This window comes from Salminus brasiliensis, chromosome 1 (genome assembly GCF_030463535.1).
Source record: "Salminus brasiliensis chromosome 1, fSalBra1.hap2, whole genome shotgun sequence".
NCBI lineage: Eukaryota > Metazoa > Chordata > Actinopteri > Characiformes > Bryconidae > Salminus > Salminus brasiliensis.
This window is the reverse complement of record NC_132878.1, coordinates 76,299,851-76,321,382: the sequence shown is the minus strand read 5'-3', so window position 1 is coordinate 76,321,382 and position 21,532 is coordinate 76,299,851. Positions and strand designations below refer to the sequence as shown.

The window sequence follows — 21,532 nt, the reverse complement described above, 5'->3', positions numbered from 1 at the left end:
ATCAGTTAACCAGGTTTAAGTATCTTATGTGGAAGTTTGTATGGTCTCTGAGAGGGGTTACCTGAATCCGGAATACCTGAGGTTACCTGAAGGTATTTGATTAAATATTGTTGTGTATATATATATATATATATATATATATATATATATATATATGCAACTTGGGTCAGTCAAGAACAGAAAGCTGAGGCTGCAGTGGGCACAGGCTCTAAACCGGACAGTTAAATACTGGAGAAACATAGCCTGGTCTGATGAAATCTTGATTTCAGCTGAAGCACACAGATGGTATGGTCAGAATTTGGCGGCATAAATCCATTCAGCCAATCTGCCTTGTTTCAACAGTCCAGGCTGCAAGAGGTGGTGTAATGGTCTGAGGAACCTTTTCTTGGCACACTTTCCTGGGATTTTTATGCACAGCAGTGGAAGAGAGGTTTATGCAGAAGGGTGCAATAAAGAAAGAAAATCCAGTGAGTGGCAGTTCTTCAGACAGAGACCAGAAGTAATAACCTGCATTAGTAATAACCTCCACCACCATGTCCCAGAGCAGCAGTCAGGAAAGGAAAGTGCTTCTGACAAATCTGTAGGAATTGGATCAAAATCTCAAAGAAACATCTCATGGAATCCATGTGTCAAAGACTTGAGGCTGTTCAAAGAGCTAAGGATCAGTATAGTGCTCCTAATTAAGTGTTTTGTGAGTGTGCATCAGACTTATTATCAGATTTATTAAATATTTATTTATTTGGTATCTCTAGAACATTCAAATGAGTCTGAATGCAGAGTGGCAGTTTTGGGGTGTAATCTAGCTGGTCAGGTGTGAAGTTATGGTCACTGTAGGTTGTTGTCCTGAGGCCTGTTGCTACTTGTTGCTGGCTGGCGCTGGTGTGTAGATGTTTATACCTGGAAACATCACTGTCCTTTTGTACCTGACTGTATGAGTCTGTAGTTCCGTCGTTGTTTTCATCCTGAGCATGTGGAGAGAGAGCGGTGACTAGCGCGAAAGCGGTGTGTGCTGGGAAACTTCCAGCAGTTTGATGAAAGGCACTTTGTCAACACGCCAACGTGCGATGACATCATTGCATACTGCGAGGAAGATGGGTGAGAGAGAGGCAGAGATAGAGAGAGAGAGAGAGAGAGAGAGAGAGAGAGAGAGGTACTGAACTGGAGCCCGGGCGCCAGCTCTTTAGTCACTCTCCTCCACGCCCACTGATGCTGTGATGGAGCAGGAGGATTGGGGGCGGTGTCATGGCAACCGTGTAGGAAGCTGTCCGTCACATGGGCTTTGTGCAGAGTGGTGCTCGCTCTCTTTCTTGCTTTCCTCTCTCTTTCTTTCACTCTTGTTGCTTTCTTTGTTGCTCCTTCGCCCAACGGTCCGGCAGGTGCTCCAGTGGAGCTCCAGTCGGGGTTTGACCCCTCGCTGACTCATGGAGCAGGGCCTGGCGTCCCCCAGCAGCCCCGAGAGCGAGTGGGATAATGCGGGACAGTGCTGTGATGTGCGTGCCGTGGGTGAGACTGAGCGGTTTGGGGTTTATTTCACTCCTCACTTCAATACATGCATGCAGATTTCAGGAGACGGAAGCTCTCACCTCTTTCCTTGACCGACTGACCGAGCGTGGAGGAACTGGGCGAGCTTTTGCAAGCGTTTGGATTTTTATAGCCCAACTCAGGCTGATGCGTCATATTTAGACAGTAGCTCAAATGCATGGATGGAGATCGGAGAGATCGGTTCCCGAGACATGTCCACAGTTTCCGAAGGTCCTCATTGAATAAACATAAAGGGTTTGGAAAGGAAAATCCATCACTTTTTCAAAATTGCAGCAGAATTCAATTGTGGAGATATAAAAAAAAAAAAAAGTGGTTGAGAGCGGGTTGGTGTGAAATGGTGGGCTGAGGAGTAACTTACCTATTCACATTTGTTTACAGTGCTGGTGATAGGAACCAGGGAGCTTGATGTCCTCAACACAGATATAGCTTTTATTTACTTTCTTTTATTTGAGTTCTTTTATTTACCCTTCAGAATGACCAGTTACCTGCATGAGTTTTATATGTAATGATGCTGAATGTTAAATATGCTACAATTGTGGTAGAGCTCTCATTTTTTGGGGTCTATTTTGCCTTACGACATCCCGTATGTACTTTCAGTAACATCATCTCAGTCATCAGTCTACATATTTCATGTAATGGCTTTCTCTTGGGTAACTTTGAGCTTTTAGCTTGTCTTCAGCACCGCCGGGAGTCATTATGTTTCTCCGGAACAGAGCATTTCACACCAATCCAGTCTGACTTTATTCCCATCTCAGAGACTGAATGATGACATTTTAAAAAGTCATTGGAATTCCCCTTCAAAAAGCTGTAAAGGTGCAGGGTTTGAGGCTTGGAGGTAAACACGTGCTCAGCTGTGGCCTTGGTTTTACCTTTGTGCACTTTAGCTTCATGTCTTAATGCTTTACCGGCAGGTTTTAATGGCCTCTGTGGTCTGTACTGGTGCTTTCAATCAGCATCATAACAAAAGCTTGCTGTGTTTGTATCTTGGGTGACACTGTGTAGATAATGGGATAATGAGTACATAGTTGCTTAAAAGAATCTACGTGCGCATCATATTCATAAAAGTGTGTTTATGTATTTTATTCATGTGGAAATCAGGAATGAATCAGGTAACTTTAGTGGGAGCGAGTGCCAATATTTATCTTCCTCTCTCTCTCTCTCCCTGTTTCCCCTCTCTCTTTCTCACTCTCGCTCTCTCGCTTCTCAGGATGAAGTGCCAGTCAAGGAGATCAGCATCACACACCATGTTAAAGAAGGCTCGGAGAAAGCCGACCCACGACAGTTCGAGCTCCGCAAAGTCCTGGGTCAGGGCTCTTTTGGAAAGGTGTGTCACCTATTTTTGTCTGTTTAAAACTAACATAAATAATAATACAATAATTGTGCTTGTATCTCCAAAATGATAACTTTACAGGAGAAGGGAAAAGCATCTTAACTTTCAGTGAAAGTCAATGGAGCAAATTGAAGCATTTCTGTGTATCCATTCTTCATTTAATTTTAACACAATGAAAAAAACTGTCAGATTCAAATTATGTCAAAAAAAGAAAAATGTACAGCTGCAGAATATGAAAGTATGTATGAACAATTGAAGGTCATTTTGATCATTTTAAACAACTGAAATCTTCAAAATCCACACATACATATATTGGAGCATCAAAAGTCTACAGCACACCTGAAAAGGTGCCTTGATTGATTGTCCAAAATGTCTAAACAAAGGTGAGAAGATGAGTATAGTACAAAAATCATCAAAAACCACAAGCAATACTAAACGCTTTCAGATGCACATCTACACCATACATAACTTAACACAGCAACATTCAGTACTGGACAGGACTGGGAGTCTTTCGCTTAAAATATTCTAATAGCCTAAATTTCCATTATTGACATACTTCTTCATAATGATAATGAACTTCTAAAAAGATATTTGCACAAAGTCATTTCAGTTATCTATGTGGAAAGATAATTCCACAGTCAGTCTTTTTCAGCATTTAAGGGCTAATTGTTTTTCATTATTTAGTTTTTTATTTTTTATTTTACAAGCTATAAGATAATAAAACTGAATGTCCCTTTACCAGCCAATAGTAGGACAGAGTTGTGAAGGGACGTCTAAAAGTGGGTGTGATGATGTAAAACATGCTGTTGAGTACAAGGAAAAAAATGTTCAGCATACTGGATGCTTAGAACGAGGAGCATAAATCCCTGGACTTTGAGCACGATTGGGCTTTGTGTTGAGTGGGCTTCCCAAAATGGTCTAAAATAGGACAGGTTTTACTTCTATGAAGCCACTATTTTGATGACACACAATGTTCTTCTGAGCGGGACAATATGTTACTTAATATGTTTGTTGTTTCTCACCTGCTGTCAAAAACAATCAGCACTGGTGTGAAAAAAAAGCAAAGGATGAAAGGCCGCATCACACACCGATACAAAATAATTGTTCTTGTGCACGGTCATTCATTTTCCTTGAGGATAATCACTCAAATTACACACAGAGGTCTTTTAAGCCGTGGTCGCTATAGCTACTGTCTCCTCTACTCTTAAAACAGCAGAGTGATGACTAATTGTGTTTCTCGTGGAGTGTGCCACAAAAAATACGCTCTGTTTAAAAAGGAGTTCTATTTCAGGGACTCTGTTCTGTGAGGAGCAAACAAAACTGTGACCTACTTTTAGGAGTGGGTGATATGACAAACGTTTAATATCACGATACTTGAAGACTTTTTTGTGGTGCCTGATATGCATTGTGATGTTTAGTTTTGATGTGGTTTGGAACAATAAAAAGTAAAGTTTATAAAACTGAACACAATAATATATACAGTGAGTCCAAGAAGTATTTGATCCCTTGCTGATTTTCTTCGTTGGCCCACTAATAAAGACATGATCATTCTATACTTTTAATGGTAGATGTATTCTTACATGGAGAGACAGAATATTAAAAAGAAAATCCAGAAAATAAATCTAAGGAATATATATTAATTGATTTGTATTTCATGGAGTGAAATAAGTATTTGATCCCTTAGTATTCATTAGCAGTTCTGGCTTTTACAGACCAGTTAGACACTCCCAATCAACTTGTTACCTGACCTGAAGCCACCTGTTCTCACTAATCACTTGTGTGAAAAACACCTGTCCACAGAATCAGACAGATCACACAGATTTCAAGTCTCCAACATGGGTAAAACCAAAGAGCTGTCACAGGACCTCAGAGTCAGAATTGTTGACCTTCACAAAGCTGGAATGGGCTACAAAAAGATTAGTAAGGTGTTGGATGTGAAAGTAACAACTATTGGTGCAATTATCAGAAAGTTTAAAGAGTATAACATGACAATCAACAGACCTCGGCCCGGTGCTCCAAAGAAGATTTCGCCTCGTGGGGTGGCAATGATGCTGAGAACAGTCAGAAATCGTCCTGCAACCACTCGGCAGGAGTTAGCAAATGACCTGAAGGCAGCTGGGACCACAGTTTGCAAGGAAACAATTGGCAACACTTTGCGCAACAATGGATTCACATCCTGCAGTGCCCGAAAGGTACCCCTGCTGAAGAGAGCACATGTGGAGGCGCGCCTCAAGTATGCCAATGATCATTTGAAAGATGAACCAAGTTATTGGGAGAAGGTTTTGTGGTCAGACGAGACCAAAATTGAACTTTTTGGCCTCAACTCCACCCGCCATGTGTGGAGGAAGAAAAATGCTGCCTATGACCCCAAGAACACTGTGCCCACCGTCAAGCATGGAGGTGGAAGCATAATGTTTTGGGGGTGTTTCTCTGCCAAGGGTACAGGGCTACTTCACCGCATCACTGGGAAGATGGATGGAGCCATGTACCGCACAATCCTGAGGGACAACCTCCTCCCCTCTGCCAGGGATCTGAAAATGGGCCGTGGTTGGGTCTTCCAACATGATAACGACCCTAAACATACAGCAAAGGCAACAAAGGATTGGCTCAAGAAAAATCACATTAAGGTCATGGAGTGGCCCAGCCAGTCGCCAGACCTCAATCCGATCGAAAATCTATGGAGGGAGCTGAAGGTCAGAGTTGCCAAGCGACAGCCCACCAACCTTCATGATTTAGAGAGGATCTGCAAAGAAGAGTGGGCCAAAATTCCCCCTGGTGTGTGTGCTAAACTTGTGGTTAACTACAACAAACGTCTCACCGCTGTGCTTGCAAACAAAGGCTTTGCCACTAAGTATTGAGTGTGTTTGGCAAGAGGGATCAAATACTTATTTTCCTCATTGAAATACAAATTAATTAAAATATATTCTTTAAAATTATATTCTGGATTTTTGTCTTGATATTCTGTCTCTCCATGTTAGAATATATCTACCATTAAAAGTGCAGAAGGATAGTGTCTTTATTAGTGGGCAAACAAAGAAAATCAGCAAGGGATCAAATACTTCTTGGAATCACTGTATATATAGCTCTGGAAAAAAAATGAAGAGACTCATTTTAATTCGAAAATGTGTTTCTCTACATGTGTGGCAACCATTTTATTCATATAATATAAATAAATAATAAATATACCTGAATTTGCAGACTATGAATGGCATAAAGTCACCCAACAGCAGTGTGAAAGCCTGCCAAAACATGAGAGCCTGCCAAAACATGAAAGCTGTGATTGGCAGTCAAGGTGATTTTTAAATGCTCTCAAAGTTCAAATATTAGTACTGTGTTGTTTAAATTTAAATTATAACCTTTGTGCATTATAATTATTAGAAGAAGTAAATTGCATTATTTCAACAGTTGTCCCTTTTTGCAAATAAATGCTCTATTTTTATTTGGAATTTAGGGACATGTTGTCCATGATGAGTATAGTCCATAATGTTTATGAAATACAACGCAAATGTAAATTTCCCTATATATTTGAGTTCATTTAATCAGCTTCAGTTACGGATTCATTAATATTTGAGTTAATTGAATCAGCTTCAGTTTATTTGGGATGGATTGATTCTGGGTGTGAATCTCTTTCGGGCAATATGATGTGCATACTAATACATTGTTTACAACATGATAGAAAAATTATTCAATGGACTTTGATTCATTACTGATCTGATACAAGTCACAACTATGTCACAGCATTTCTTTATCTTTATTTTGTCTGAGAGTTTTACTACAGTAACATACTGCACTAAAATCGTTCCTTCTGTACTACATATATTCTTTTATAAATATCGGGGAAAGGAGTGGTTTACAGAAGCAGCTCTATTTTTTTTGTGATTGGCTGTGTGTGCGATGCAAGTATTAATGGCCTTTCACTAAACACTTCACTACAGCTTTGTGTATCTTCAGTTATTAACTTTTTACTGGCTAGAGGTGTTGGGGTAGAAACTGCTAATGTTGGCCCTACCTGTGCAGTTCTAGCCAGTTTCTTGCCATTAGATTTAGATGTTCTCTTGGATAATACTGATACAGCCATATCGCCAACTGTTGAACCAAATGTCTGGTACTAGTGTGAGTAGCATCTGAGACATTATAATAGGAGGAGTAGACAAGTCACTGGTTGAGAAATGAATGAAGTAACTTGTAACACTTAACAATGCATCTATTTATAAGGAAGGTCCTGCCCCTATGTAAAAAGCCAGTAGACTTGCTGGTGAAACAAGCTCTGTACTGTTTCTTACCCGGTTGTACTACTGATTTCATGTATGCAGCTTTCGGTTTCATGTGTATATGTCTCTTCTCATTCAAAGACATACATAGCTCTCTAGTCTCGCTGGGATGGTCTCTGGATGAACAAACCTTTCTATAAAGGTTTTGGTAGCGTGTTCATCTGTGGCTAATTCAGCTGCAACATTTCAGTTTGTGGCTAGAGTGCTATAAAACCTGGCTTTTTATTTTAAATATTGTATTGTTATAATGCTGAATGCTCAAGTAAACAGAAAATGTAACTTTAACATGTTAACATAATACATTTACATATATGTATTATTTTTGCTAGATCACAAAATGACACTGCAATAGTTTTTTTTTTTCTAAAAACCTGTGATATATATTGCGATATTTATAAATACAGGATTTTTTTTTCAGCGGTATTCATAAATACAGGACAGATTGCTCTATAAGTCAATGATCACAATGTCACAATTTAAATAATGCTCTTCATGTGTAGAAGATTGAAGTAAAATCAATGATATTGGGCAGATATCCTCCACCTCTGGTAGATAAGTCATGGAAAACTATAACAGGGTGAAATTTCCTTTTGCATCAAGCAGGAAAAAAACAATGGTGATGTTAAAGCAATAAATTACTGTACTGTAATGCTTCTAATTCCTAAATCGAAAAATGTATGAAAATGCATATTGTGATGTAATGTATCACACTAATAATCACTGTATCACTAGTAACATTTGGTTGCTGTCACGCAAAAACCTTGAATCTAGATTTTTGCTGTTTTTCACTTTTTGCCGTATTGTGAATCTGGCAGTTGCTCTTTACATCTTGTCACATTTTTATAATGAATAGATCAGTAGAAATGCTGCAAAATGCTCCACTGCAAAATCTTTTTACATTGACTTCTATTGAAAGTTTTTCTTTCTCTTTCCTGCAAAGTTCCCATTTTGAAGAGACAAGGTTTTGATCTGACAGTAAAGCTGCTGGCATATTAATTGTTGCTCTCATTGCTGCAGGTGTTTCTAGTAAAGAAGATAACCGGGCCGGATGCAGGACAGCTCTATGCAATGAAGGTGCTTAAAAAAGCCACACTGAAAGGTGAGCGTTACGCTGTGTAGGAGAGAGAGAACCTGTGTGAGTGAGGAAGGAACTGGCTGAAAAGAGGAAGCAGCTTTGAGTGTTTGTGTGAACTTAGTTCTAGTTTCTGTGGTAACTGTTGCCCTGTGGTTGAAATCTAAATGTTGTTGCATTTTTGTTTTTTTGCCTTAGACAATATTTTGAGTGTGAGTCATGAACTGACCGACTGCATTAACTTTAGCATCGACATGTAAACACAACTGTTTTTCTCAGGAATCTGATACTGAGCTGATTTCAGTTCAGCAGTAAAGCCTGCAAAGCCTGTAAAGCACAAAGCCTGCACAGGGGTAGAATTCAGCTCCACCTGCTGTCTAAAGAAACGGTTGCTTTTAAACATGCTTCATTAAGAACAACTACCCTATAACTTCACTTGTTGGTAATTTTATCAGAAACTGCATTATTAGTGCATTATTAAACATTATAATTGATGTGTGGTCATAAGCGTGTATATATATTTTAAAAGGCTTTGAATGTGCCTCTGCCTTGTTTTCAGATGATATGATGTGCATCTCAGTTCATAGTTTACAAGGCAGTGCAAAAGGATACAGTGAATCAAGCAACAATTCAATACACTTCGATTCACTACTAATCTGATTCGATTCAGGCCTGATTAAATATGTTCAGCATGCACTGATATGACCTGGACAACAATCTTTTTTATATAGATACTTGTACTATGTTAATTTTCTAGGCAGTACATTCATTCTATGTACTACAATAATTTGTTTAGACCACTGGAGGTTGTTTGGTCCCCTACAGTTTGTTTGGTCCCCTACAGTTTGTTTGACTCATTGGTGTATGTTTGATCCGCTAGAGTTTGTTTGGTCCCCTACAGTTTGTGTGGTCCCCTACAGTTTGTTTGTTCCGATAAAGTTTGTTTGGACCCCCACAAATTGTATGGTCCGCCAAAGTTTGTTTGACTCATTAGTGTATGCTTGATCTACTGAAGGTTTTGTTTTACTAGAGTTTGTTTGGTCCCCTACAATTTGTTTGACTCATTAGTGTATGTTTGATCCACTGGAGGTTGTTTGGTCTGCTAAAGTTTGTTTGGTCTGCTACTGTGTGTTTGGCTCATTAGTGTACATTTGATCCATTGGAGATTGTTTTGTTTGCTAGACTTTGTTTGGTCTGCTCAAGTTTGTTTGGTCCATCAGGGTACGTTTTGTCCACTGGAGGTTGTATGATCCCCTGGAGGTTGTTTGGTTTGCTAGAGTTTGTTTGGCTAATTAGTGTATGTTTGATCTACTGGAGTTTGTTTGGTCTGCTTGAGTATGTTTGGTCCATTATTGTACCTTTGATCTGCTAAAATTTGTTTGGTCCTCTAGAGATTGTTAGATCCTCTAGATTTTACTTGGCTGGCAAAGTGTTAAAATCAACACCACTGTGTCAGGTGTAACACCATAACACACACTAGCATGTCATTGCCATGTATCTCTGCCGTGCTGAGAGTGGCTCATCACTCCAATAACGTGGTCAGAGGTGGTCCTTTTCTATTGATGGCCAAGGAGTGTAAGTACAAGGTAGGTGTATCTAATAAACTGATGAGTCAGTGTGCTAGCATTCATATCCTCTTCATCCACACACACACCCCAACGCTCCCTGTGGTCTTGGAGAAAGACCACGGCTCTGATTCTCTCTGCTCTGCATGTTCTTTTCTCTCCTTTATTTAATTAGTCATCCAGTGCCATCTGTGTTATTCTGCCTTGCCAGAACATGAGGGCTAGAAGGGTATGGAGGGGCAGTGTTGTTATTTAGGAGCAATTTACTAGAAAAATGTATTTGTGTGTGTGTGTGTGTGTGTGTGTGTTTATTTTCATATGTTTTCTTGACAAAAATATCCTGACTTTGTAAGAGGACCAGAGAAAACCAGCGCTATCATACAGGACCAGCAACCTTACAGCCATGATATGTAGGTTTGCACATTTCGTTGCTTTAGTTTAGTGCTGGAGTTACGAAGCTAACATTGCTAACAGACACTAAAAGTCAGTAGTCACCCAAATGTTGTATGTAAGTACATGTCTACTCACTTCTACCAACCAGGTGGCACAGACTAGGCTCAGGTTTAGTGGAGTGGATAGGTAACGTTAGCTTTAAGCTTCGGGTTCGGTTTAGAATTGGATATATACACAAGGTGCACATGTACGCAATAAGGAAATATCTATATATTGGACAAAAGTACTGGGACGCTAAACAACACCTACAGGAGCTTTTATGACTATTATAAAGCCATAGGCATTAGTATGGAGTTGGTCCCCGCTTGCAGAGTCAGCTGGACTGTTATGCACTGTACTCTTCAGCACTTGCCAACCCTACTCTGTAACTTTACGCGGTGTCCGTAACCGCTTCCACTTTTCAATAATACCACTCACAGTTGATGGCGGAATATCTGGGAGGGAAGAAATTTCACAAGCTGACTTGTTGCAATGGCGGTGCCCTGTTACAGAACCACACTAGAATTCAGTGAGCTCTTTAGTAGGGATGCACTGATCCTGCTTTTTCAGTTCCGATACCGCTACAAAACTTTGCATATCGGTCGATACCATTGTTGAATTAATAAGCTGTATACCTCACCATGTGGGAGAGACTTAAGGCATCAGGATTGACTTAAACATTAATTTACTAACTTTGTCAAACTAAATATAAAAAATTAAAACATGATATACATTTACTAAATTGCTATTTCTTTGTCACTAAAATAAACAATGGTGCATGACTTTAACACAACATTCACATTCAAAATAAAAAAGAGTCAGACTTCTTATTAAAATACATTAAATGTATCAGCCAAAAATATAATAAGAAAATAAGTAGCATCACAAACAAGCAGTAATCAATCTTATTTTTTTTTAAATGCATAATTCAAAATCAAATCTAGCAGGTGGACCTGAGAATATACGTAACTTGGTCAAACATACAAGCAGCAATTAAAAACTGCAAACGTGTGAACATTTAGTGCAGTCTCACACCAACAAATTAAAGTGAAAGGATCGGTTCCATGGATCGGCCTAATTGTCCGATACCCGTTCCAGCTAATGTTGTTAATATCAGGTCCAATATCTGATCCTAATATCAGATCGGTGCATCTCTATTCTTTAGAACCATGTGTACAGTTTAACATTTTATAAAATTGCCTGGTGTGTTTTCAGTGCGGGATCGGGTCAGAACTAAGATGGAGCGGGACATCTTGGTGGAGGTCAATCATCCCTTCATCGTCAAGTTGCACTATGGTAAGTTCATACACAGCCAGTCTAAATGATCAGTGTCAGTGTTATTTAGTGAGACAATATCTGACAGTTAAATCTCTCTCTCTCTTTCTGTTTCCAGCATTCCAGACAGAGGGAAAGCTTTATCTGATTCTGGACTTTCTCAGAGGAGGAGATCTCTTCACCCGCCTGTCAAAAGAGGTAAAACTATTCAGTATGTTCTCTCTCTATCTGTGTGTTTGTATATATGTTTATCCACTTAGTAAAACGTGCAAGCTCTTTCCTCAGGTGATGTTCACAGAAGAGGATGTGAAGTTTTATCTGGCTGAGCTGGCTTTGGCACTGGACCACTTGCATGGACTAGGAATCATCTACAGAGACCTCAAACCAGAGAAGTACGTTAAACCAAACCAGACCACATTTACCACCAAGAGGGAAGATTTTTGTCCGGGAACTCTGTATGTGAGCGTAAACATGGTCGATTAAACAACTTGGAGTTCATGTTTTCATGGAGTATTATGTTCTCATTGTCTGGCAGTGTTGTATCTGTGGGAAGATCTTCTGATGCATTAGATTGTTCTCTGGGGTTGGAGAGTCCCACTAGTCTTTGGCTTGTGTTTGATTTGAGGCAGCGTTATTATTCAGTCCCTGAAGCTGCATGCTGTACTAAGTACTGTTCTGTTGTCTTCTAATCTATCTCTCGCAAACACACACACACACACACACACACACACACACAATTTTCCTCCATCAGCCAAGTCTAAATCATGTTGATGTGTGTAGAGGGGAAGGCAAGGTGAATGATGAGTGCTATAAAGCCTGTCTGTGCAGTTATGGCTCCCTAGATATAAACAGCTAAAACAAGAATGTAGCAAGAGATTATTTGGTGTGTATGTGTGTGTGTGTAGGTGGGGGGTTGTGTGTTTGTGACACTTTCTGATGCTTTACAATTTCTGTAATTTCAGCATCCTGCTGGATGAGGACGGCCATATTAAGCTGACAGGTTTGTAATTCCAGATTGCTGCTCTTCACTTCTGGCCTCAGTTGCCATGCTGGATGCTTGCTACATCCCACCCTATAGAACCAATGACTGTATATGCATATAATGTAAATGTGACAGTTGTTATTTACTTTGTGTCAGAGCAACGCTCCACATTTGTTAGGAATACAATATTTTTCTATAGATTTCCATTGAATGTAAAAAAAGGTGTTTTTATCTCCTGAAAAGTTGTTTTTTTTTTTGGAGATACAAGGCTTTTGCAACAATACGAATATTAATACACATACAATTATACATTAAAAATCAGTGCTGTCGCATATACTTTTTGTGTCTTTGAATTTAAAGATAATTTGTGGAATAATATCATTTATTTATGCTAATTCTACGCTCACTGGGCTTGTTTTGACTGTTGGACTTCATCAAAATATGATATATTTTGTATGTATATTGCCATGGTAACATTCATGACCCCATAAAACCCCCATAAAGGACTTGAATTGATCACAGTGGTGGCGATGGAAACAAGACGTCTGATATGTTTAGAGCCTTTTAAAGCTCACAGAAAGCTACTACATGAAAAGAACATACTGTCTGATATTTGAATCATTGCTTTATGATAGTTTTGGTCTAAAATTATTATTATTATTGAAATATATACAGTTAGTTACAGTTAAACATTACATACAAAAAATTGATACACCATATGAACAAATGTTTTGGGACACCTTATTCATTGTTTCTTCTGAAATCAAGGGTTTTAAAAAGAGTTAATCCTGCTTTTGTTGGAGTAACTGTCTCAGCTGCCAGGGAAGGCTTTCTACTAGATTTTGGAGGAGCACTGCTGTAAATAGTTTTTTTGCATCCCAGGTCTGGATGGACCATCGTTCCAGAGAACACAGTTCCACCGCTCCACAGCTCAATACTGGGGGGGCCTTATACCCCTTTTGCCCACGCTTGGGTTGCCCATTGCATTGGCAGTACTTCTCTGCAGGGATTAGATAAACTGTGTGTGTGCATTTGCATATCTATGTCAACAATGGTGCAGTTTAAAGTAGCTGAATGCATTCATTAGAAGGGTTGTGACATGTAACATATATTTGAATTGTAGACCCTTGCTTTCTATCCCCACCACTGAATCAGTATCCAAGTGAGTAAGCTGCTCTACAGTAAACCAGTTCTTACCGTGTGTCTGTTTCAGATTTTGGGCTCAGTAAGGAGTCGATTGACCATGAGAACAAGGCCTACTCTTTCTGCGGAACCGTGGAGTACATGGCTCCAGAAGTGGTCAACCGCAGAGGCCACACCCACAGCGCTGACTGGTGGTCGTATGGTGTGCTCATGGTAAGGGGCGGATCTTTTCTGGTTGTGGTGGTCAGTGTCTTTGTGCAGGATTGCTGTCTGAGTGACCCTTATTGTTACTGCTTCTTCTTTCTGTCTCCAGTTTGAAATGCTAACTGGAACACTGCCCTTCCAAGGCAAGGACCGTAAGGAAACCATGACCATGATTCTAAAGTGAGTGCTGTGGCTGTATCTTTGCTACCCCAGGAAAGATTTGGCCTGTATTGTGTTCTAAACGCCAGGCTAAGCTTGAGTGGTTCGGGGGGTGCTTAGGCAGCAGCTGAATGCCTGCAGCAGGCCAGTAAGCAGTGCGGTAATGGAGGATGTGGCCACGGTTCAGCTGACACTGCTATTGAGCCCCAGCGCCCTACACTTAACCTACAGTAAACCTGCAATAAAGGCAAAGCCACTTAAAACACACTGGTTTTAGCTTCTGAAATGGCTTGATGTGAATGAGCTAGTAGTGAGTAATGCTGTCTGTACCCCTGGCTCACTGAGAGAGGCTGAGGTCAAGTCAAGTCAAGTCAAGTGGGTTTATTGTCATTTCAACTACATACAGAGTACACAGTGAAACGAAACAACGTTCCTCCAGGACCATGGTGCAACATAGACAGTGCATACAAAACACAAGTGCAACACAAACAAACAAGTGCGGACAGACAACACAGTACAGACAGAGGATAATAAATAATGACTGTAGTGTGCAAGTTGTGCAATGTGCGATAAATAGAGTCCAGTGAGGTAGTAAAGTTATTAGTGCAAATGCTTGTGCAAAAAATGCTTCCCATGTTATCTGGGGTAAATGGTTGGAAAGAGAGAGAGAGGGAGAGTGTACGTGTACCAGAAAGATATCAGTTCAGAAGTTGAGTTGTGTTGAGAAGTCTGATGGCTTGGGGGAAGAAGCTATTGCAGAGTCTGGTCGTGTTGGACCGGATGCTGCGGTACCTTCTTCCTGATGGCAGGAGGGAGAACAGTCTGTGTGAAGGGTGGGTGGAGTCATCCACAATGCTGGTTGCTTTGCGGATGCAGCGGGTGGTGTAAATGTCCATGACGGAGGGGAGAGAGGCTCCGATGATCTTCTCAGCTGTCCTCACAATGCGTTGGAGGGACTTGCGGTCAGAGGCTGTGCAGGTCCCAAACCAGGCAGTGATGCAGCTGCTTAGGATGCTCTCTATGGTTCCCCTATAGAAGAGGGTGAGGATGGGTGGAGGGAGACGGGCCTTTCTCAGCTTAGACGGGCCTTTCTCAGCTTAGTGTGTGTGTGTGTGTGTGTGTGTGTGTGTGTGTGTTTGTGTGTGTTTGTGTGTGTTTGTGTGTGTGTGTGTGTGTGTGTGTGTGTGTGTGTGTGTGTGTGTGTGGATAAGCTGAGGTAGTGGGGTTTTAGTGGGCTGTCAGCAGCTCTCCAGAATGCAGGGGCTGTAATATGATGATAAGAAATGCCTCATGACGCTGCGTCATACTATAAACGACACCTTCAACACGGTGCAGATTGTCTGTTTCTATGATATTGCTCATGCACACCACCCACAAGTTTGGGGACACCTATTTTTTTCCAAACAATACAAAAGATCCTGTTTGTCAGTTTGCATCAACTTAACACACACCTTTAGGGACTTACCAGGGTTTTGTTTTCTAGGAAAGCATTATGCTGATAAAAAAATGTATGACTGTGCTACCTAGTGATGGGAATCACTACAGGCCTCACAATGCCATATGATCACAGTACTTTCCCTACTGTACCTTTCTGTTGCGTTGTATAAAGATTTGTGATATAAATATTGCGTTACTACACTTATAAAATAATTTTAACTGCAGATTCAAAACTGGATTAGTCCTTACGTTTCTGGAGCTGTTTACAAGACCACATAATAGTAACTTTAGCAGTCGTGCTTTATTGGACAGGATTGACAGTGGAGACCACTGTGTTAGTCTAATCATGGGCTTAAAATATGTTTTGGGGCAAACCCTCTTACTAGTGAATTCAGCTATATCCACTGTGTCCAATAGCTGGAGTGGCATTTGTGATCCATCATCCATTGTTTGACCTCAGTAAGGTTCTTGTGGCTGTGCAATCAAATCCTCACAGCAAGGTTCCAAAATGTAATGGAAAAAGCATTGGAAGAAACATTGGATGTGCAGGTGTCCACAAACATTTACCATTGAAATATCAATGCAATGTAAAAATAAAAACCATGTGTTTCAGTGATTTTTACCATGATTAAAGGGTATTGTGGTAAAATACACCATGATAAAATGTACAGTATATACCTGAAGTTATTATTATTACGGAATGATCACAGAAAACATAGACGTTCTTGCATTCAGCAAACTCACTTGTTGACAGAAGGCTTTGATTGTCAACTAACATATTAGTCAAAGGTTATTCCATGAACTCCACTGTGTTTTCCATATTTTATGGCTGCATTCATACCATAATCTTTTTTTTCTTCAGAATAATGGGATTTCTTTGTAGTTTGTTTAATCGTCTGTCTTGTTCCTCTCCCCTGCTCTGCTGCCCCTTGCTCTGGTCTGCTGGCTTCTGAAGAGCAAAACTGGGCATGCCTCAATTTCTCAGTGCTGAGGCCCAGAGCCTCCTCCGCAACCTGTTTAAACGCAACCCTTCCAACAGACTGGGTAAGCAGTGCAGCCCTCACTCCACAATCACACTGACTAATGGTTCACTCCTCAGCATGGCTTTATTGAATGTTAACTTCTGGAGTGTTATAGTGTAGCTGAAATGGAGCCACAGCTGTCAAATATTTGTTTGTACAGGGGCTGGTCCAGATGGGGTTGAGGAAATAAAGAGACATCAGTTTTATGCTTCCATTGACTGGAATGTAAGTGTTTGTTTGTGTGTGTATGTGTGTACAGTTTAGCTGAACAGTATAATATTTTTGGAATTGCAAAATTGCCATTGGGAATACAAATATTAAAGAAATGATATGCCAAATGTTTAAATGTTGGCTTTACATATCTTTGGTCATTGGAGACTGCAAGCCATATTGCATATACACTATATGGGCAAAAGTATTGGGACACCCTTCTCAATGATGTGAAAAAGAGTTTATCCTGCTTTTGTTGGAATAACTGTCTCTGTTGTGCAGGGAAGGCTTTGTACTAGATTTTGAAGCACTTTTCAGAGACGAGCATTAGTGGGGTCAGGATGTTGGATGATCACCACCCCACCTCATCCCTAACTTGTCCCAAATGTATTGGGCGGAGACCTATCATTCCATAGAACAATAGGTTCATGTTTATCTGCACTAGAGAGTCATATTCTATTGGCGGGGCTTCTCTACAGGCACATCTGTGTAACCCAGCAATGGGTGCAACTTGAAGTAGCCAAATGCATTAATTAGAAGGGGTGTCCACAAACATTTGGTCATATAGTGTATGTAATCACACTATGGTATTTGGTCATGCAGTCCCAGTGAATGATTGGTTTGAAGTGAGCCACCACTGCGTGTTGGTTTAATGTGTACCGTTGGCTCTTTGTCCCAAAGAAATTATTTAGGAGAGAGATTCAGCCGCCCTTCAAGCCTGCCTCTGGGAGACCGGATGACACGTTCTACTTTGACCCAGAATTCACAGCTAAAACTCCCAAAGGTACCACAATAGAACAGCCGCTTAACCTTGTGTGTGCGTTTTCCCCACTCAGTCTTCCGTGAGTAATCACCTTCCTCTGCAATTTGTAACCTGACTGCAAACAAATGGGTAACAGAGATCTGAACGTTCACTCATAAAACTTTAATCGCTTTTGGTGTATGTCAAACAGACAGGTTTTGTGAAGAGCTCTAAAATGTGTGCATGTTTGTGTTTAGATTCACCAGGTGTGCCCCCTAGTGCCAATGCCCATCAGCTCTTCAGAGGCTTCAGCTTTGTAGCCATCGCCTCAGAGGAGGAGACCCAGCCACTACAGAGTAACATGAGCACCATTGTCCAGGTACAGTTACAGCAATTCCAAGTTAACTATAGCTAAAACTGTTCACTGTAGTGCTCTGTTAACTGTAAAATGTGGATCCTGTGGATTACATTAGCATTACTGGCATATGGCAGGTCAATGCAGTGTTAAGAGAGTGTTATTAACCCGATGGGGAATCAAACCCTATTCTGCTACAGGGAGTCTCTACAGTCTCTTCGTTAGAATTTCCTTAAATTTGTCTGAACAAACGTCTACATCAGACTCATGGTTTGTTAACAGCTCCGATCATCCAGTGATGTTCCCATTATTCTCATAAATTGAACAAGTCTCAAATAAAAAAAAAACATTGATGAATGGCAGAATCATAAAAAAGCATAAGTGGGCTTTAAGAAGAACGTTTGGTAAATAAGGCCCAGTGTTGTTACACACATTTTAAATTGGATATATCACCTATACTTAATGGGACACCTGGGATCCAGGAATACCACCTTTTGATGGCATACACTATTGGTCCAAATCTTTATGGACACCTCTCCTATCCCTCCTAATTCTTGACACAGATTGTCTAGTCACAGTAAAGAAGTACTGCCAATAGAATAAGCCTCTCAGGAGCAGATAAACTTATTGGCACCATGTCTAATGCCAGGCATGTGCTAGATGGGTATAAAGCCCCCCAGCATTGAGCTGTGGAACAGTGGAACTGTGTTCTCTGGAATGATGGTGTTCCATCCAATACTTTTAGGATGAGTTAGGGAGTTAGGGATGAGATGCTTACTTTTGTCTGTGTAGTGGATTTCGAAGGTGGAAAAGGTGGAGGGGAAAAAGAACCATAACTGCTTTCAGGTGGATTGATGGGGGTTAGATGTTACATGTGTTTATGGTCAGCTGAAATGTAAATAATATAAATTTGCACAGGCAGTTATCAGTTGATATTACATTATTGTGCTGTAATTTCTAATACCCATGATGTTTACAGAGCTTTACCCTACAGCTGGAATTTTCTCTGACTGTAATTCTAACTTGGCAGCTAAGCTAACGTGATTGAAATGAGTCATTTATAACATACAGTGTATATATTCTTCCCTAACATCCAGTCATTCTTCACTTTTGTTTGGTTGGAAACATTCAAGTATTTAAGTAGAGTTTTAATGTTTATGTAGCTGAGAATATAGCTTATGGCAGCACATGTGCAATACATCCGGTTCAGCACTTCCAAAATAAAGATCCCAAAGCAATACACAGCTTTTAAAACTTCCTCCCACCTTCAGGATACTTCATCAGAAGGGGGTTTTCCTCGTCTGGGTGTTGCGGTGTGTGTGTGTGTGCCTTTAAAATGTGCAATAAAAATGTATAGGATATATTTGGGTGAGGCAGTGCAATTAGACAACTTCCTTCCAGAAAGCAGACCTTTTGTCTTTTCTAAAAACAAATCCTCAGTCAAGGATTTTCTATAATATAGAGACATTTAAGTCATACAAGCCAGTTCCTGCAAGGAAGATGGGCCCCTCTTTTTGAGTTTTCGTCTCAAGGCTTTTTCCGCATCCTGTCTCAGGATGTTTTTTGTTGTCATTGTGTTTTTCTCGCAGGGTTTCCGGCTTGGACTCTAGCATAGCTTCTTTGTGACAGTATTTATTGTAATCCACACAGATCTTCTCACAGATACAGTACAACTACATTAGGACTATATACAAAGTACTAGTGCTTTGCCATTTGCCTTACACTGCATTGAACCCACACTGGTTAGTGAATAACCTGATTCTATTGCATCTTGCAGCCTTTTGTAACACCAGTATTGTAAAGGCCAGTGTCACGATGAACAGACTTCGTATTGTGCAGCTCTAGTTTGAAGCTTCCTGACTCGTATAGACAGTGTCTGTTTGTGTTTGGGTGAGTTTTACGCCTGGTTACTCTCTTCACCGCAGCAGCTCCACAGAAACACGGCTCAGTTCAGCGACTCGTACGAGGTGAGAGAGGACATTGGCATCGGCTCGTACTCCATCTGCAAGCGCTGCGTTCAGAAAAGCACAGGCATGGAATATGCCGTCAAGGTGACCACTCAGTCATATCCCAAGTGTACAGTATGTACTGCCTTGTTTTTATCATCATGAACACATAATGAGCATTTCCATATACACTTCACAACCAGATCATCAATAAAGCCAAAAGGGATCCTACAGAGGAGGTGGAAATTCTCTTACGCTACGGCCAGCACCCCAACATCATCACCTTAAAAGATGTAAGTGCTTAAAGTGGCTGTGTCTTTTGTTTATACAGCTTAATATGTGCATCTTAGCTTATAGACAAATGCAGTCATGTGAAAAATTAGGACACCCCATTAAAACCTTTCTTTTTTTAACATATTTAAACATATAGACATTAGATCTTTATTTTAACAGCATCGGGAGTTGAAGTATTGCCCTGATATTTCTTTTTTTGTGACACCAAGGGTTTCCTCCTTGCACATCTCCTATGAAATCCAAACGTGTGCAGTGTCTTTCTGATAGTAGAAGCAATAAGTTTGTCGTCAGCTGTGGCAGGAGCTACCTGTGATGATGTTTTAGGATTGTTGGAGACTTGCTAGCACACCCTGATCTGGCCATGTTGGCAGTTGTTGCGCTTGAGAATGACTTTGCGGACAGTGGAACGGCTGATTGAAAAGATCCCAGAGTTCTGAGATCTTTTTAAATTCTTTATTGGATTCATATGTATATACATCCTTTTTTCTTAAGTCCTCAGATCTTTCAGTGTTTCCAAAATAAAGATATGAAGATCCATATTTTTAAATATGGTTTTCATAGGGTGTCCTTATTTTTTCCCATGACTTTGCATTAACAGAGCGAGAGTAAATGGCATACACAAAGACCCAAACTGTGCAATCATTTCGAATCACATTGAAATGAGTGAATATAATGTAATGTGAAGCAGCAGTTGTCCTTTGGGAACGTTTGCAGCCAGGTATTGTATTAGATTAGTCATCATTTATATTCATTTGGAATCATGTTAAGCATTGGGTTTCAACTAGGTTTCCGTACATTGGTGGAGGTTAAGCCAATCCTGGATGCAATTTGGTTTATTGAGGGTTATTGTGTAGGTTGGTTTCTGATGAAGTGCATGCTGGATTGCATTAGAGGCCTTATTTTAAAAAATCAGCTGAGATGCACATGAAGAAGTGCAGGCATGATGTAGTTACTGGTAAGAGAGTGCACAAGTGTATCATAATTCATTTTCCAACTGATTCGATTCTTTCTTAAGAATTTTAGAATGAATGACAAATCGATTATATTCATATTCAGGAAAGTACTCAGTCATTTCATGGCCAAAATTTAATTCTTCAGATATAGATGTTGTAGGGCTTTTGGCCTGTGTTCCACTACTGTGTCAGTAGTTCCTCTAGTCACTAAATATATAATGGTGAAATATAAGATTCTGTGAGGCATTATAACATTTCCTAAACATAGAACCTAGTCTGTTGTGAACTAGTGGAGAAAAAAACTAGGTTACAAAGTAAGCACTGCTGCTGATTTCCTTCTGTCTCTGTGTGACCTCTTCTGCAGGTGTATGACGATGGGCGGTCAGTCTATCTGGTGACTGAGCTGCTGAAAGGAGGAGAGCTGCTGGATAAAATCCTCAGACAGAAGTTCTTCTCTGAGAGGGAGGCCAGTGCTGTCCTCTACACCATCACTAAGACTGTGGAGTACCTGCATGCGCAAGGGGTCAGTATGTCCGGTTAGTGGACCGGCAGCATGCATTTTATAATCCTATAATCCCTGCACTCTCACTCGCTCACA

At 40.4% G+C, this 21,532-nt stretch overlaps 1 protein-coding gene across 8 annotated transcripts in view; it reads left to right on the top strand.

Annotated features, from left to right (window-relative positions):
* Positions 1 to 21,532, top strand: part of rps6ka3b (ribosomal protein S6 kinase, polypeptide 3b) — a 64,196-nt gene that overhangs the window by 37,899 nt on the left and 4,765 nt on the right. For 4 of the 8 annotated variants that reach the window (XM_072689404.1, XM_072689384.1, XM_072689437.1 and 1 more), the window contains 15 exons: positions 2,750 to 2,866; positions 8,161 to 8,242; positions 11,428 to 11,508; positions 11,606 to 11,685; positions 11,773 to 11,879; positions 12,450 to 12,487; positions 13,683 to 13,825; positions 13,926 to 13,996; positions 16,368 to 16,456; positions 16,595 to 16,659; positions 17,326 to 17,428; positions 17,644 to 17,765; positions 19,667 to 19,792; positions 19,891 to 19,980; positions 21,299 to 21,457. In XM_072689404.1, coding sequence (XP_072545505.1) covers positions 2,750 to 2,866; positions 8,161 to 8,242; positions 11,428 to 11,508; positions 11,606 to 11,685; positions 11,773 to 11,879; positions 12,450 to 12,487; positions 13,683 to 13,825; positions 13,926 to 13,996; positions 16,368 to 16,456; positions 16,595 to 16,659; positions 17,326 to 17,428; positions 17,644 to 17,765; positions 19,667 to 19,792; positions 19,891 to 19,980; positions 21,299 to 21,457 — 1,473 coding nt within the window. Of the gene's footprint in view, positions 1 to 1,269; positions 1,504 to 2,749; positions 2,867 to 8,160; positions 8,243 to 11,427; positions 11,509 to 11,605; positions 11,686 to 11,772; positions 11,880 to 12,449; positions 12,488 to 13,682; positions 13,826 to 13,925; positions 13,997 to 16,367; positions 16,457 to 16,594; positions 16,660 to 17,325; positions 17,429 to 17,643; positions 17,766 to 19,666; positions 19,793 to 19,890; positions 19,981 to 21,298; positions 21,458 to 21,532 lie in introns of those variants that run through there. The other 4 variants (XM_072689428.1, XM_072689419.1, XM_072689447.1 and 1 more) reach the window with 4 other exon arrangements.